Source organism: Aquarana catesbeiana, linkage group LG02 (genome assembly GCF_042186555.1).
Source record: "Aquarana catesbeiana isolate 2022-GZ linkage group LG02, ASM4218655v1, whole genome shotgun sequence".
Taxonomy (NCBI): domain Eukaryota; kingdom Metazoa; phylum Chordata; class Amphibia; order Anura; family Ranidae; genus Aquarana; species Aquarana catesbeiana.
Window position 1 is genome coordinate 176,938,204 of NC_133325.1, and position 19,096 is coordinate 176,957,299.

The following is a 19,096-nucleotide window of genomic DNA, read 5'->3' on the forward strand; positions in this document are numbered from 1 at the left end:
AGGGTAAGGTTGCAGAATTCATCCTGCCTTTGCAGAGGGAGCAGAGGATGCAAGGTTTGTGAAATGCGTTTCCAGACCCTGGGAGGTTACAATTCCCTGGTGCTGGACAACGTGTTGCTGAGGCTTCAGTGAGTCAGAGGAAGAGCGGTGGAGAAAGTGGCCGGCTGACCGATGCCTTTAGACAATTTTTTAGTCCTCAGCACCAAGGTCTGATTGGTTCAAGCAACCATCGCCAATGTCTGCATTACATGGTGCAGGAATATCTTGGGGCAAGAGCAGACTTGGAGACCTTTCCAACAGACCATCCACTGGGTTACTGGGTCTGGAGAATGGACCACTGGCCAGAACTTGCTCAATATGCAATTGAGCTACTGGCCTGTCCTGCATCCAGCGTTCTTTCTGAACGCACATTCAGTGCTGCTGGAGGGTTTGTAATGGATCATAGAGTGTGCCTGTCCACAGACTCCATTGATAGGCTCACATTCATAAAAATGAATCAGTCTTGGATCAGCTGCAGCTATCAAGCATCTGATGCTGATGTAACTGATTAATTTTTCTATGGCTGTAGGATCCGTTGAAGACTGCCTATGCTGAGTGACTATCCTATTCCTCCTCAATCTTGATGATGCCAGCTGAGCAACAATATTTTTGGTTTAGGGCACCACCATCACTGCCTAAGGCCCAAATTTTCTGCCCCTGTTTAACAGGGGCATGTAATTACAATTTCTGATCAAATATTTCACATCAGGGCCCGTTCCTGCGCCTACCAAGCGTAACTGTGAGGGCTTACAGTGTTGTGGCACCACCACCACCACCCAAGGCCCAATTTAGCTGCCCCTGTTTAACAGAGGCATGTAATCACAATATTTGATCAAATATTTCATAGCAGGGCCTGTTCCTGTGCCCAACAAGCGTAACTGTGAGGGGTTACAGTTTTCTGGCACCACCACTGCCTAAGGCCCAATTTTTCTGCCCCTGTTTAACAGGGGCATGTAATTACAATTCTTGATGTAATATTTGACAGCAGGGCCCGTTCCTGCGCCCACCAAGAGTAACTGTGAGGGCTTACAGTGTTGTGGCACCACCACCACCACCCAAGGCCCAATTTAGCTGCCCCTGTTTAACAGAGGCATGTAATCACAATATTTGATCAAATATTTCATAGCAGGGCCTGTTCCTGTGCCCAACAAGCGTAACTGTGAGGGGTTACAGTTTTCTGGCACCACCACTGCCTAAGGCCCAATTTTTCTGCCCCTGTTTAACAGGGGTATGTAATTACAATTCTTGATATAATATTTCATAGCAGGGCCCGTTCCTGCGCCCAACAAGCGTAACTGTGAGGGGTTACAGTGTTCTGGCATCACCAAGGCCCAATTTTCTGCAGAGTATTTAGGGCAGGCCGTATAGTATATATATATACTTCTGTTCAGAGTATATAGTGCCTGGGGCCCCCCACGCCATTTTTTTTTAAATCTGTGTGCAGGGTTCCCCTTAATGTCCATACCAGACCCAAAGATCCTTGTAATGGGCTGGGGGGACCCATGCCATTTTTCCTCAATGATTTGCATTTATATTGCTAGGACCTGACAATACATTACAGCCGCAAGCAGTTTTGAATGACTTTTTTTGCTTTAGAAATGTCATTTTGTTGTGGTATTGTTCTAAACACGGGAAAACTGAGCCACTTTACAGGCATACTATAGACACCCCCCAGGCATGATATTTAAAGCAATATTTCATTTTTATTGTTTCACTTTAAGCATTCTTAAAATCACTGCTCCTGAAAAAAGTGTCAGTTTTATAACTTTTTTTTTGTATTGATACATGTCCCCTGGGGCAGGACCCGGTCCCCAAACACTTTTTAGGGCAAAAACTTGCATACAAGCCTTTAAAATTGGCTTTTTTTATTTTTCACGTTCGTGTCCCATACACTTTAACGGTGTTCGCATATTCAAACAAACTTTTTGGCATGTTCGGATGTTCTGGTGTGAACCAAACCGGGGGTGTTCGGCTCATTCCTACTGGCCACTCAAAATGGTCATGGGTTCATGCCACTGTGTGCGTTAGTGCACATGTGCCGGGCGACGTACCAGTACATCATTTGGCCTGGCTGTGCCACCTGCTAGTAGTATATACTGTTAACAGGCAGCAAGTGGTTAATAATAGTAATAACACAATTCAGCATACAAAGTGATTAAAAGTAGGGACTAGGCATAAGATGACATTTAGCATCCAGATCAGCAAAAACAGTAGTAAGGCCACCTCAAGTGCAGCAGTGAGCAGTAGTAAAGTTTAATCTACCAAATGCTGGAACTATGCTGCCAGAGTGCATTTATGGCGGCAATGATATTGCAAGGCTGACTGGGTATGCACTGTTCAAAAGAAAATGAGGATGTAGCGGAGGGATCAGGGGAAGAAAAGGGGCTTGCAGAATAATTATTATGGGAGGGGAAATCCTTAGAGATGTTTTTCTGCCAGCTATCCATGAGGCCTTTTAAGAGCATCATGAATATAAATAAAGTGAAACAATCAGCGCTACCTGGTATGCTAAAACACAAACAAACGAAATCAGTGACCTGTATACTAAAATATACATAAATCTCAATAATATTAATTTAAATAATATTAATGAATAATAAATATGAAATCTAAAAATATGTGAAACAGCTGCTGTACACCTATCAGTGATTCACTACACCAAACAAAAAGAAAATTGCATATATAATTGGTGCAGCGCTATTCTCATACAATCAGCTCCACTGTGCATACAATATATCACACTAAATGAATCTGTGATTTGATAAAACAAAAATTGAAAATTACAATAAAATAAACATATAATCAAAGTCTTTGTAATGTGTATTAATCCACCGCTGTGCTCCTCAGAAATCTTCTCATATAAAGCAAGCGTTTCAACCACCAGGTAAAATTGTCCTCTCACCTCACTCCTATTAATCACAGGCTTATTCTTACAACTCCAGCCAATCCCTCAGGGATGGATATCTCCTCTCTTATCCTTGGATACCACTCAGGCTCTCAGTGATCACGTAAGGATTCAGGGATGGGCTCCTCCCTCCTATACGCGTGTCGCCAATAGGATTGCTTCCTCAATAGGATGGAGCAGCCCAATCACCCCAGCCCTTTTATCAGTTATCATGGCAACCTAACTGGCATCTTCTCTGAAGTCCTGAACTTATGTGTACCCGCCCACCTCATCTGGGTGACGGAACCTACTTATACTACTCTCATCAATCCTTCCATACTCCCCCCTCTCTGTCCCGTCCGCTTCAATATATGGCACACATAGCTCACTTCTGACTTCATCGGTATATGCCTGGATACATTCTAAAATTTTATTTATCCAACATAACATGCATAAACACATGCACATATATAATCATTGTGGTGACAAATGCATTAGGCACCATTAGTAACCTGTTCCTCAGAAGGGGTGGTATATGTTCTCGAGTGCCCATGTAAATTACAGTATGTGGGTTGCACATTCAGACCTCTGCTGGTAGGGTCCGAGAACATATAAATAATATTAAAAAAGGTAAAAGGGAACACAGTGTCTCAAAGCACTTTAGGGAGTTACATGATAAGAATCCTAAATGTATGAAGTTCTGGGGAATAGAGTTTATCAAACCATATCAGCTCATTGGGATGTTAGGCTTCAACCAGTAAGTCCTGTTCCCCTTAACAGGAGTAGTGTGGATAAACCATTTTTATCAGTATTTGTAGGATAAAGGGAAAGAAACAAGAAAGAGAAGGCATCTAACTTTACTATAATTTGATTTTATAGTGTCAGTAAAATGCAGTTTTGTATTTTATGTGTGTACATGACACTTATAAATGCAGTCCCTTCCAAGGTGGAGCCTTCTAACACACACATACTAGATCAACCAAGGTAAAGGTCAGTGAACCTACCAGAGTGCCTTGTGAAAACTGAGCCCGGCACTGAAAGGAAAAAGGTTAATTTATGTAGCTGCATAGATTATATGATCATATGTGTGCTTTTCAGGCGTGAAATGAATCCATTCGGAGTGAAGGTGTGCATAATTGAGAACGGCTTTTACAATACACAAATGAATGACGGCAAATCACATAAAGAAAGTCTAAAGCGCTGCTGGAAAAAAGCCTCACAAGAGGTTCAGAAAGCTTACGGAGTGGAGTACTTCGGTAAAAGTGAGTGAAACTAATTTATAGTTAATAGCAACAAACATACATTGATGATTCCACAATAAAATATATCAATATTATTTTTTAGTCAGATAAATATAAAATATCACATATATAAATGTTCAAGTTTTTTCGCAGCCAATAGGTGAGACCTGTTACATATTTTCCAGTGTTTTTTTACTTCCTGTAGTAAAAACCCTGGTGTTTACAGAGCTCAATAGCTCAAGCTGAAATGTACACACACAAAAAATGAGACAGAATAGCAACTCAATCAGAATTTTCAAACAGAGATAGCCTGCTTCAAAGGAAATAAGTCTTATTTTTTCTCTATTTATAAAAAAAAACATAGTGCTCTGTGTCATGCATTAAAGCTTAACTCCAGGGTAAATGTTACCCCCCCCCCCTCAGCCCTCCACCCAACACCTCTATCTGACCACTGGGTAAACAAATATCAGTCATGTGATCATCCAGCGCACAGTCCATCTGCTCACTATTTACTTCTTGGATGGATCCTTCTCTGGGGTGTTCACATCACTGCTTGCATGATGTGGACATTTCTCAATGGCCAGCTATTGTAGGGGTCCTCTAAGGCTGGATTCACACCTATGCAGTTTTAGTGCTTTTTGCATTTTGCAGATTTGCACTACAGTCCATTTAACATTGTTTCCTATGGAACACAATCTGTAGTGCAAATCTGCAAAATGCAAAAAGCACAAAAAATGCATAGGTGTAAATCCAGCCTTAGGATCCTGAAGAGAGATGATGTCCGATCAATGGTAGTGAAGAGGGCCAGATAGTGAGGGTTAACAAGTGGTGCTGCATTAGCAGTCCCCACAGGAGAACTGCGTTAGTGAGGGACCTTGATGGGGGTTGATTATAACTGAATTCACCAGGTAAGGAAAACTTTACACCAAGCAGGATGTCTTGGGGTGGTGGGAGGAAGACAGACAAAAAATATTTTTTGGGTGAAGCTGGGCTTTAAATGTATATTTGCTAGACAAAAATCATGTGTATATTTATATAGACTGCATATAAAAATTTATTTTAAAAATATAAAAAGTTAAACACTAAAAAAGAGGACATGTCTAATGTTATCCTACATTGCAATGCTCAGTGCCTGCAAAGTTGCTTAAGCACAAGGTCTCTCACAAGGTAGCCATGCCTACCAGTTTATAAGATCTGCCCTTTAAAAAAAAATGGGAGCCTTGGAAAGGAAAGAAAGAATTAAAATTTAGTAACTACTTGAAAAATACGAGGAGGTCGATTTACTAAAGGCAAACAAACTGTGCACATGGGCATTGCAAATGCACTTGCTCCAGAGCTTACTAAATGAGGTAAATCTTCACTTTGCAAAGAATATTCGATCACATGCAAGGAAAGTAAAAAATAGCATTTTGCTTGTACATGATCGGATGATAGAAATCAGCAGAGCTTTCCCTCATTTTGGAGCTTCCTCTCAGATCTCTGATGTGTCATCATGCGAGCAGTCGGTGTAGTCAACAGATTCATGTAACTGAAACAGATGTGGATTTGGGGCAAGCACCGTCTGTGGAGGTGCAGTGTCCATACAGACACAACTGTGCTTCCTCCTACAGCTGTCACACAGACAGTGCAGTGGTGGGGGTGTTATGAAACTGGATGGGTGGAGCTTGATGGGGACTCACAAACACTAATTCTCCCTAAGGACCACTTCCCTGACAGCAGGCAGTAGGCAATCCATAAGCCAACCTGTGATTGGCTATAGGATCTGCCTGCTGTCAATTGATAGCACTACCCCTGAAAGAGCCACTGGTAATTATGGGTCCTCTCCTCCTCTTCTGGCCTTACCCTCACTGACCACCACCACCAGAAATACCTTGATTGGGGACTTACAGCAAAAACACAAAGATGGCACACACTGCCCTTTGAAACGCACAGACTACATTGGCAGATTAAAGTGGTAGTAAACCCCAGCTGGCAAAAAAAATAACATAAAACCCCTGCAAAGGCATTGCATCGTATGCTAGCACATTATGAAATACTTACCTTAGAACAGTGGTTCTCAACCTTTCTAGTGCCGTGACCCCTTGATAACATTTCCCAACTTGTGGGGAACCCTAACAGTAAAATTATTTTCGTTGGTCGCGTTTGCTGGCACAGTGGCAACAATTGATGGGCACAGTGGTGACAATTGATGGGCACAGTGGCTGCACAGTGGGACATTTGCTGACACAGTGGCGACAATTTATGGGCACAGTGGCTGCGTTTGGCACAGTGGCAACAATTAAAGGGCACAGTGGCTGCGTTTGATGGCACAGGTGGCGACGTTTGCTGGCACAGTGGCAACAATTTATGGGCACAGTGGCTGCGTTTGGCACAGTGGCAACAATTAAAGGGAACAGTGGCTGCGTTTGATGGCACAGTGGCAACGTTTGCTGGCACAGTGGCGACGTTTGCTGGCACAGTGGCGACAAATGATGGGCACAGTGGCTGCGCTTGGCACAGTGGCAACAATTAAAGGGCACAGTGGCTGCATTTGATAGCACAGTGGCGGCGTTTGCTGGCACAGTGGCGACAATTGTTGGGCACAGTGGCTGTGTTTGATGGCACAGTGGCGACGTTTGCTGGCAAAGTGGTGACAATTGATGGGCACAGTGGCTGCGTTTGGCACAGTGGAAACAATTAAAGGGCACAGTGGCTGCATTTGATGGCACAGTGGCGGCGTTTGCTGGCACAGTAGCGACAATTGTTGGGCACAGTGGCTGTGTTTGATGGCACAGTGGCGATGTTTGCTGGCAAAGTGGCGACAATTGATGGGCACAGTGGCTGCGTTTGGCACAGTGGCAACAATTAAAGGGCACAGTTCCTGCGTTTGGCACAGTGGCAGCATTTGCTGGCACAGTGGCAACAATTGATGTGCACAGTGGCTGCATTTGATGGCACAGTGGCAGCATTTGCTGGCACAGTGGCGACAATTGATGGGCACAGTGGCTGCATTTGATGGCACAGTGGCGACAATTAATGGGAACAGTGGCTGCACAGTGGCGACGTTTGCTGGCACAGTGGCGACAATTGATGGGCACAGTGGCTGCGTTTGGCACAGTGGCAACAATTAAAGGGCACAGTGGCTGCGTTTAAAGGCACAGGTGGCGAAGTTTGCTGGCACAGTGGCGACAATTGATGGGCACAGTGGCTGCGTTTGGCACAGTGGCAACAATTAAAGGGCACAGTGGCTGCGTCTGATGGCACAGTGGCTGCGTTTGATGGCACAGTGGCGACGTTTGCTGGCACAGTGGCGACAATTAATGGGCACAGTGGCTGTGTTTGGTACAGTGGCAACAATTAAAGGGCACAGTGGCTGCGTTTGGCACAGTGGCGGTGTTTGCTGGCACAGTGGCGACAATTGTTGGGCACAGTGGCTGTGTTTGATGGCACAGTGGCGAAAATTGATGGGCAAAGTGGCTGCACAGTGGCGACGTTTGCTGGCACAGTGGCGACAATTGATGGGCACAGTGGCTGCGTTTGGCACAGTGGCAACAATTAAAGGGCACAGTTCCTGTGTTTGATGGCACAGTGGCAGCGTTTGCTGGCACAGTGGCGACAATTGATGGGCACAGTGGCTGCATTTGATGGCACAGTGGCTGCGTTTGCTGGCACAGTGGCGACAATTGATGGGCACAGTGGCGACAATTGATGGGAACAGTGGCTGCACAGTGGCGACGTTTGCTGGCACAGTGGCGACAATTGATGGGCACAGTGGCTGCGTTTGGCACAGTGGCAACAATTAAAGGGCACAGTGGCTGCGTTTAAAGGCACAGGTGGCGAAGTTTGCTGGCACAGTGGCGACAATTGATGGGCACAGTGGCTGCGTTTGGCACAGTGGCAACAATTAAAGGGCACAGTGGCTGCGTCTGATGGCACAGTGGCTGCGTTTGATGGCACAGTGGCAACGTTTGCTGGCACAGTGGCGACAATTGATGGGCACAGTGGCTGCGTTTGGTACAGTGGCAACAATTAAAGGGCACAGTGGCTGCGTTTGATGGCACAGTGGCGACAATTGTTGGGCACAGTGGCTGTGTTTGATGGCACAGTGGCGACAATTGATGGGCACAGTGGCGACGTTTGCTGGCACAGTGGCGACAATTGATGGACACAGTGGCTGCATTTGGGATAGTGATGGCACAGTGGCAGAGTTTGCTGGCACAGTGGCGACAATTGATGGGCACAGTGGCTGCATTTGATGGCACAGTTGCTGCGTTTTAATGGGGGTTTTTTTCTGATTTTTTCAGTTTGTTTACGCCCCCACCACTGATTTATATATAAACGTCCCGGTTGGTTCCTCAAAAGTGGTTATTCCGTGCCAGTGCTAGATATACAAAGTGTATAGCACCCAAACATGTATCTAGCACTGGCACGGAATAACCACTTTTGAGGAACCAACTGGGGCGTGTGTATATATGTATATATATATATATATATATATATATATATATATATATATATATGTGTATATATATATATATATAAATGTTAAGTACCATAATAAAAAAAATGTTGTCTTGTTAGCTTTTACTGTGTGTATGACTTACCAGAAGTCACAGGTGTTCTTCTTCTTCTTCAGCAAGTGATGTTTCGTTGCCTCCCTCTTGGTACACTCGTTCGCAGCAAGCGGACTTCGGTGGGTGTAAAAAGATGTCCGCTTGCCGACTTCTAAGTCTAAGCCTTACTGCGGACGAGAGTACCAAGATGGCAGGGACGGAACGTTACTTCCATGCAGTCCCTCCTCTCCAGGAAGTGACATCTTGCTGGCCGAGACGGACGGACTCTGGCAGTAACTTCGGGTCCGTCTCGGCCAGCATCTCGGCCAGCATTCACGACCCCCTGGAGAATGGGCAATCGACCCCCAGGTTGAGAACCGCTGCCTTAGAACGAAGCCCTCCAGCGGCACGCTGTCACCGCTGATAGGGCTTACATCTATACCTGGTCTTCCTTCTAGGTTCGCAGGTGTCAGAAACCATGAATCAGACTGAGACAGAAGTACAGTTAAATCACACTTGTTTAATAATAATAAAAAAGGTAAACAGAGTAAATGTAAAAAGGGCTAAAATGATCTCTAACAGCTCTCTGTCACCGATCTCATAATTGCACTCCGCAGGTGACAATTTCTTTGAAAAGTAGCCACAAGGATGCATAGCACTCTCAGAGGTAGGACGTTGAGACAGAAGGTCGCCAACTCCAGTCTCAGAAGCATCAACCTCAAGGATAAAAGGTAACGTGGGATCAGGATGTGCCAACACAGGAGCAGAAACAAAGGCAGCTTTGAGATTCTCAAAGGTCTTAATGGACTCCAAGAAAACGCTGCAGAGGACGTAAACCCACGGGTTGGGGCCACTGTAGGACTGCTGAAAGTTTCTCTGGGTCCATCAAAAAACCAGCAGTGGAAATGACATAACCCAGGAATTTAACCTGTTCACCATGGAATTCGCACTTCTCCCATTTACAATAGAGATTGTTCTCTCTTGGTTTCTGAAGCACACAACAGACATCTGTATGGTGGCTCTCCAGGGACTTGGAAAATATGAGGATATCCTTGAGATAAACCACCACACATAACTGCAACAAATCTCGGAGGACATCGTTAATAAATTCCTGGAAAACTGCCGGGGCGTTACAGAGGCCAAAAGGCTTTAGGAGGTACTCATAATGGTCTGTTCTGGTATTAAACGCAGTTTTCCACTCGTTGCTCTCCTTAATCCTCACTAGATTGTATTCACCTCTTAATTCAAACTTTGTGAAAACCATTGCTCCCTTGAGGCGGTCAAATAACTCCATAATCAACGTAATTGGATAGGCATTCTTAATCGTGAAATGATTGAGACCCCTATAATCAATATAAGGTCTCAGTTGACCACGCTTCTTCTTCACAAAGAAGAGACCAGCACCAGCAGGAGACAAGGATTTGCGGATGAAACCTCGAGAAAGTGCATCTGCAACATACTCCTCCATGGCCTTATCCTCCAAGACCGACAAAGTGTAAACCCGGTCACGAGGGGGTAGGGCACCAGGTTGAAGGTCAATTGCGCAATCATACGACCAGTGTGGAGGCAAACTACCGGCTTGACCTTTGTCAAACACATCACTAAACTCGCGGTACTCCTCCGGCAGGGAGGAGAGTGAAGGGGTGCACAGGACCTTGGCTACCTTCTGGAAGCATGTCTTACTGCATTGTGGCGACCCGGAGAGAACCTCAGCACGGAAGGGTTGTGCCTCTGTAACCAAGGATAACCAATATCCAGAGGAAACTTAGGTGAGGAAATAACTTGGAATTGGATTATCTCATGGTGAAGAGTCCCTACAGCCATGGACAACTGAACAGCCTCATGAGTCACATGGGCAGGCTGTAAAGGTCTACCATCAAGAGCCTCAATGGCAAGTGGAGTTTCACGCAGCTGCAGTGTAATCGAGTGCTTCGATACAAAGGCAGCATCAATGAACAGGCCTGCAGTCCCAGAGTTGATTTAGAGCTTGTATCTTGATGGACAACTCAGCCAAAGAAAGGGTAACCAAAACCAGGGGCTTATCCTTCTGGATAACTGGGGACAAAACAACGCCACCTAAGATCTGTCCATTACAGGACCTCAAGGTTTGGGCATTCTGTCACGGTCCCTACCGTGCCCTGCAGACGGTCAGGCGTGGTCACATCCCAAGTGGCTCAATGAGATATTGAACTCATGACTAGTGCTCCTGTTGCTTTGCCTCTGAGCCACTCCTCAATTCTTAATTCTGCCTGCTTTCCAGCCAAGCCTAGTTCTGTAGGAAGTACTGAGGGCTTTTCTCTGGATCTTTGCTTGCAATCAGTACCTGTCACTCCTGGATCAGCTGAGGCAGGTTATCTAATTAGCTGGGTATAAAACCCTGTCTCACTCTGAGGGCTTTGTCAGTTCATTTTCTCATGTTTGCCAAGTGTTCCTGTGCTCCTTTCTTCTGTTGCAGTGTTCCAAGACTGACCCCGGCTTTGTTTATCATTATCCTGACTTCTGGAATCCCTGACTGCAGCTTTACCTCAACTATTCTTTGGCTATTCCTGTCAAGCCCCCGTGCACAGATTCACAGCCCAGGTAGCTTATCTCTTTGTTACCATGGGCTGTGTGTATTTGCAAGGGTGAGCGTACATCTCTGCACCATGGACTCCAACCTAGGTAAGCCCTTACACGTTCCCTGGATGGGTAGGACAAGACTTCAAAAAGTGACCTGCCTGGCCACAATAAAGGCACAATCTCTCCCTCCTCCTAAGGGTTCTCTCATCCGCAGAGAGATGCTTAAAGCCCAAGTGCATGGGTTCATCTTCACAGACCGACTCGGTACCAGGAGGCATGAGAGGTGAGGGAGGCAAGGGTGGGACTGCAAAGCTCGGAGGCAAATGTACAGGAGGCTTTCGCAAGCGCTCCTTAAAAAAGAGTCTTTCTCTGAGTCTGGAGTCAATGAGGATGGCAAACATGATCAACTTCTCCAGCTCAGTGGGTACAGTATATCTCGGGCTGCTATCTCATCCTTGATGGTATCTGAGAGACCATGAGAAAAAGTAGCCATGAGGGCCTCATTGTTCCAAGCAACCTCTGCTGCCAGAGTACAGAATTCAATGGCGTAATCACCAACAGTTCTTGTACTGTGTTTGATGGACATGAGGCACTTGGCAGGAGAAGCGGAGCGAGCGGAAATGTCAAATACCCTGTCAGACTGAGAAAGAAGTACAGTTAAATCACACTTGTATAATAATAATAAAAAAGTTAAACAGAGTAAATGTAGTCAAAACATAGCCAGAGTTCAGGAACCGGAACGGATAGTCAGACAAGCCAAAATGTCAGGGAGCCAGAGATGAGTGTAGTAGAACAGCAAGCAGGATCTGGAGCCACAAGGAATGTCAGCCAAGCAAGTCTATAACAGGAACACAGGAGAGCGTCTCTAGAGATGTGACCAAGGTGAAGGCAGAGATCATCTGGACTGGATGGCTTAAGTAGGCAGGACTGACGAGCAGGATATCATCAACAGGTGAGTCACTGTGGAGTGATAGGAGCTGGCAGTTAGCCGACAGCTGAGCGGCCAGCTTTGAGAAGGAAGGGCTGAACCCAGCTCTGGCAGTACCCCCTCTTCAATGACCTCTCCCCCTCGGAGGAACACCAGGCTTAAAGGGGAAAACATCTATGGAAATCACAGTGGAGGACAGGGGCATGTACATCCAAGGATGAGACACAAGCGCGATCTTCCGGACCGTACCCTTTCCAATGCACCAGGTACTCTATGCGCCCACAGATCCTACGGGAGTCAACAATGGACCGTACTTCATACTCCTCATGGTTCTCAACCTGTACAGGGTGAGGATGAGGCACCGAGGTGGTAAAGCGGTTGCAGACCAAAGGTTTTAATAAGGAGGCTTAAGTAGGCAGGACTGACGAGCAGGATATCATCAACAGGTGAGTCACTGTGGAGAGATAGGAGCTGGCAATTAGCCGACAGCTGAGCAGCCAGCTTTGAGAAGGAAAACTCCAAAAGAATATATTTCACCATAAGCGGACTAATTTGTTGCCACCATCCCATACAATAATATGTGAGAAAGGGTCCCCCAAGGAGGATTGGGATTTTAAGGGCAACTGAGTAATGGTACAAAATATTATAAAAAGCCAATATCTGCATAGAAATTGCAATTTGACTATTTAAGAACAACATTAGAATGTACACTACACTAAATGCACTAAATACAAATAAGTATTGTCTTCTAGATGGAAATTATGCCCGACGCGCTTTAGGAACTTGTCCTTTACTTAGGGGAGGTTCCTTGTGGAAGACAATGTACATCTATAATAAAACATAAATCAACATTGAGAATCATATAAACAGAATGCATGAAGTGAGCATCGTTAAGGGCAGGGGAGTGCAAGAAAATCATGATCCCAACACATGCAAGATTAACCCCACCTCCACAAAAATATATATATATATATGTATAAAAATATAACCTGATGAGAGAAGAAAATAGTCAGGTTGCAAACAAACATCAAGCAAAGAGGACAGAAAGTAATAATGGCCTCTGTGTTTGCTGCAAACTAACAATGTACAAAAATACCTCTGGGGAAATTAAAATAAATCTATATTATCAGTAATCCAAACAGTGAGATTATTCAGAATGAATTAAGGGTGATGATATCCCAAAATTCATTTTGATTGCAATAGACTAGATTTAAAACGTCCAAACAGCATAATATAACCTAACACAAACAAATAGAGTCTAAAGTCAATAGCAATACCTTAGAATCTCTTAAGCAGTGTATCAGGAAGACCAGACATCAGGCAGCAGTGATGACAATGGATGTTAGAGGTGGCAAAGTTATATAGACTGCAAAAGGTGGGCATCTGCGCCGTGTGGATCGGGTAACAGCTGTGGTCAATTGCAACATAATGAGGACGTGAACAGTACGGCAGCAACAACACACAGATCACATGACTCGTCGGGTGTCAGGAACAGCACGCTCAAGACACAGCAAGGGCGCCATAACAACGGATAAACAAAACAAAAAAAAAAAAAGCCCGCTCAAGAGGCGGTGCAAGGTCAAACAATATACGGAGCTCCTTTTTCCCTTTCATTTTATATTTGGGCACTGATGACCACCTTCTCACTCACATCATCCCTTGGACTGGCCCAGCTGTCGAGTGTTTTGGAGTCATAACAAATCAACGCAACCCAGCGTGGCATCCTCGTACTACCAGGAAACTAAGATTACAAGCCTGTTTGACCCACTGCCATATGGTATGTGTGTCCATCTTATCCGGTAACAGTACCCAACCTCTCATCTGTGAATTTCCTTGAAGTGTCTACAAGTGTATCAATCAGTCCATTCTGACTACATGTTCCATTCCCATTTGGAGATTGGGGAGAAAGAACTTTTCCATTCATTTACATCCGTGTGGACATTGACACTTTCTGTTTTTTGTGTTTAATTCATGTGCTTCATTTGTGTCACATATTTCATTTCACACATATTTGTGTGTATGATCTTACTTTTCACATCATTTTTTGGTTATTGGTTATTTTGAGTCACCAACATGTTGATATCAGCACACTAAGGTCTATGCATAGATGTTTCCTTTTACTTGGTCACTATTTTTAGCGCTACACTAATTTTTTGCATCCCCCTTGTAAGTCCCCAGTAGTGCTGCTCTACGCACACTGTCCTCCACTTGCTCCTGTGCCTCCAGGAAGGGATTCCTCCATGTTTTGTGGCAGGACCCTCAGCACCCTCGCAAAGTCATCCCCTCCCAGACTAGGGGGTAGCCCAGAAGGCCACCGACAGTCTCCACAGCACTATATCTATATCTTCTACACGGCCGCCCTGCTGACATGGCTCATGTCTCTTAATGAGGTAAGCCTTGCCCCATGCCAGCTCTTCACTGGGGATTGGCTGAGGCCCTCATAAATATTCCAAACAGCTCCTCCTAACCTCCACCCATTAGTTTCCACAATCTTCTATACCAGGCAGAGGCACTAAAGGAGCTGTCAGGATGAGTCAACCAGCCCTGACTCACTGATTCCTGACCCAGATTCACAGCTCAGGCTTAGCCCTGAGCCAAACTAAATTTTCTTACACTAACAAACCTACACTACAAAACCTATCTTACATCTAGTACACACTAGAGGGTGCTACAGGGTTAACAGTTAGCTATTGAATATGCGGTGGGTCAGAGACCCTCGCACCAAATTCCTTGGCGACAGTCCCCAGCACAGCAGCAAGTGGTCTGTATGGCGTCTGCTGTGTCGCCCTTAGGCAGAAATACAGCAGACAGCAGTAGATGCGGTGGTAATCTGAACAGCGACTCTGGGTTAAAGGTACCCATGCTTAGATTAGCCTTCTGGTCCCAGCGTCCAGCACAGCAATCCGCTCTCTGCCTCTCTCTGACCCTGCGCAGTTTTGCACAGCATGACTTAATACAGTCCAGCCTGGCACATCTTGGCTTGGTACAACACAGCTCTCCTGCTCCTTACTGTTTGGTGCACTTCCACAAGTTGCAAGGAAGAAAATCTCTTAATTCCCACAGTCAGTCAGTAATTCACTGACAGACAGTCAGTGTTGATGAGGGAATCCCTGCCGCAGAACTATTGTGTTCTCCCTGTAAGGGCATGAGGGGAGTCCTCCCTGCTGGGAGAACACAGTGATTGTTGCTAGCACAATAATTGCCTGTAAAAATCCGTTTGTACTTAAGTTAATCAATGGATCAACTTGGGTACAACCAGCCTTCCTATAGATGACTCAAACCATCTATGGCTGGCTTAAGAGGAAAGTCTCACTTTGGAGAGGATTTTTCCCAGTACTTGCTGTATCTTCAGGATATATACTAAAGGGAAATCTACCCAACACAGCAAAAAAACAAAAACAAACTGCAAATAAAAAATATGTAGCGCTACTCCCGTAGGAGCTGCAGGATTACTGTCCACGTCTTTCCCAAAGGCTTTCCCCCTCAGCCAGGCTCACAGACTCATTCACACGTTTCTTCAATAAACAGTCTTGGTGTTTTTTTGTTTTTTTGTTTTTTTTTTAGTTTTGAAGAACTTGGATAGGTTTGAGGCTAGTAGGTGGGGTACTCCAAAAACAAGAACTTTGTACACTTGAGGACTTAAGTATTCTTTCCTGAACAAGCTATAATGAAGCTTGGGCTTGCAACAAACAATAAACTTCAGCTTAGTAGTAGTAATTACAGCCACAAGAGCAGAGTCCCTTTAAGTAGAAGGTTAGGTGGACAAGCTCTTCAGGACACCAGCTGATGTTCCCTTTAAATAGACCCGCTGCTGACTAGTACCAAAGGATTAGCATAAGCACAAAGGTCTCCAAGATCTCTCAAGCGTCTGTACTCACAAGGTCCAAGGACAGCTGGTAGCCTCCACCCAACTTCCAAGGGAAACCTTCCCGTCATACCAGACCAGATCTTCAGCAGACAGCCTCCCTCCATTAGCTCTCTTTAGCTCCTGGGTCTCAACATTCAAGCCCCTCAGGTCACCCACCTGAGGTATCGCCAACAGCAGCCTTCGCCTGAGAGGCTGGACTAATCCACTCTGGGAAAAGACCCTGGGCTCAGTGTGCTCACAGAATATATACAGTCTCCCAGCATGCCATCAGAGCCTGCCTCTCTAGGCCAGAGCTGTATCAATATTAATGCTTCCATCTGCATACACCTATCATCCAGAAACTTCCCTGGACACAAGTTCCCTGGGTACAGAGGAGCTATAGGCCAGGCTGGCAGCAGCTGAACACACTGAGCAGAACTGACTAGCAGATTTCAACTTCGCTTAGTACAATGAGCAGACTATGCTCAGACTACCTAAAAAACAATACAGCCACTCTGACTACAGTATGGCAACTAAATTTACCTATCAAAAATCCAACTACTTCTAACTTATCTAATTCCTAGCACCTATCTAGGAGGGTGCTACAAATATACAGACATCCCAACCTGCAAAAACTATTTTCAGGGAGGTGGCAAACTCATTTCAGGGAGGTGGCGCTCCGCGTGCGCCCCCCACACCAATTTAACACAAGTAGAGGATGATCAAATGAAATGGAATCAGTATACAGAAGTTTACTTCTTCTGAGAGATATAAAAGGAACACTAACCACCATGACCAAATGATTTGAAATGGTCATGGTGGTAAGAGTCAGTATGTGCAGTGTTTCTGCTTGAAACAGGTAGGGGGAGTGAGAGAGAGAGAGAGAGGTGGCGCTGAGAGAGAGGGAGGGGCAGAGAGGGGGTGCTGAAAGAGGGAGGTGCTGAGAGAGGTGGGCTGAGAGAGGGGGTGCCGAGAGAGGGGAGGGCTGAGTGAGGGGGGTGCTGAGAGAGGGGAGGGCTGAGAGAGGGGGGTGCTGAGAGAGGGGAGGGCTGAGAGAGGGGGTGCTGACAGAGGCGGGTACTGAGAGAGGGGAAGGCGGAGAGAGAGGGGTGCTGAGAGAGAGAGGGGGGAGTGAGGGGGGAGATGAGAGAGATCCCTGTCCCTATCTGCAGTCCCTCCTCAGTCCCATTGTACCAGAGACTTCTTCTGAGTCCCAGGCTCTCTCAAGCTCGCCCGCCTATCTGCCCTTGGCTCACTGATTACTGTTGTGTGTGGCGATGGATGCCCGGCTGGCGGGCACCTGCACCCCAAGGGTGAAACAGTGCTGATTGCTGCCGTAGTGCCACCAGCGCCACGCCTATTTGCCACTGCTAGATGGCCATTAAACTAGGGACAGTACAGCAGTGCCCCTTTAAATTTTGCACCCGGCCTCAGGGCGGTAGCCCCGCCTGCCTCCCCCCACGCTATGCCACTGGTCACATAGCCGCCAGGTAGGGGAAGGGTAGAGCATGAGGCACAGCCACTGATAAGCTCCAGGTGCCTCTCTCCTCCCAATGCCTGGAGAGTAGGTAAGCCTGAGGCCCTGGATCAGCCCTGCTGTCGGGATATTGTCCGCCACTTGCGGGTGTCCGGGAGCCGCAGCTAAAATGCGGAGACTCTCGCACTTCGCGGGAGACTTGGGATGTCTGAATATATATCCAATATCTTCTCAAGCAAAGTGTTCTGATCTAGCATGAACTCTTACTTGTACAGTATACAGTATATCAGCAATATCAGCGTATATGTATTCAGCCAAATCTAAATATTCAGTCTGATGATTTTCCCTTCTCGCAAAACTTATTTGCTCAATAATACTTCTAAAGTCGGGTCTCAAGCATTTTCCACAAATAATCAATGTGTCTAATATGCTTATTTGCTATTACCATCAACTCCATCTAATGGTCATAATGCAGCATTTTCCTGAATGGAGTATTAAGGAAAAATACTGCATTATGGCCAATAGATGGAGCTGCCAATTATAGAAAATAAACATTATTAAAATTAGACACACTGCAGTGATTATTTGGGATGGCTGTGCGAATGCTTGATACATTTACAAGCAATTTCTTAACAAACAGACACCATAGTCTTTCACTAAGGTTCCCTTTTTTACACTGTATATTTTATGTTGCAGCTTACACCTTCGTTGATATTATGTCATGGTTCTGGTCCACCAAACTTTCTCGTGTTACAGATTGCATGGAACATGCACTGACAGCGGTTCACCCCTGGACACGTTACTCTGCAGGATGGGATGCCAAATTCTTCTTAGTGCCTCTTTCCTATCTACCTGCAGCCATCTTGGACTTTGTTCTCACCATTGGACAGCCTAAACCAGCCCAGGCAATCTGATTCTCCTTTCAATTGTTTTAATCAATCTCCTGCATGAATCTCCTCACTTTACAGAGAGATCTTCAAATAAAATACAATATTTAGCAATAAATTAGTGATGGGAATTATGTACCTGTGTCTATTGTCTGCTAATGTGTACTCTCCTTTTATCTGTATTATGCTAACCTGTTTTAGAATGATTGCACATATGTATAAATGGAAAATTGTGTCAAATCCTTACCATAATTTTCCTTTCCTGACACCAATCCAAGGCAGCATACATGTCATATAGCTCTGCCCCTATCTCCACCTACAGGACCTTTGTAAATCTATAAAAGGGAAACAACTCAAAAAACCTCCCCCATTCTCGATAAAAGTACCCATGTCACAAAGGGAGGGTTTGTATGCTGCCATGGATCATGCGCCACCCCCAACTTAAAGACATAGAGCTGGACCTAGCTGAATGAGCCTTTACCACTTATAGAGGCTCTTGCTTTGTATGATTTCTGGATGAACATGACACTCCAATCTGACAAGGTTGCTGAAGCTTCCTCCTAAAAACTTGCCTGATGGAAACACAAACAGGCTCCTGGAGGATCGAAACTAGGAAGCAGCATGAAGATAGCATTTTTAACACTTGGTACATGCAGCTTGTGTAGGTTAAGTACTGTCTGTCTCTGTCGGAAAGGATGAAAG

General features: G+C 45.4%; 1 protein-coding gene across 3 annotated transcripts in view; it reads left to right on the forward strand.

Annotated features, from left to right (window-relative positions):
- Positions 1-18,512, forward strand: part of LOC141127437 (17-beta-hydroxysteroid dehydrogenase type 6-like) — a 109,361-nt gene extending 90,849 nt beyond the window's left edge. For all 3 annotated transcript variants that reach the window (XM_073613866.1, XM_073613864.1, XM_073613867.1), the window contains 2 exons: positions 4,022-4,185; positions 18,204-18,512. In XM_073613866.1, coding sequence (XP_073469967.1) covers positions 4,022-4,185; positions 18,204-18,421 — 382 coding nt within the window. In that variant the 3' untranslated portion in view covers positions 18,422-18,512. The remainder of the gene's footprint in view (positions 1-4,021; positions 4,186-18,203) is intronic.
- The last annotated feature ends 584 nt before the right edge of the window (positions 18,513-19,096 follow it).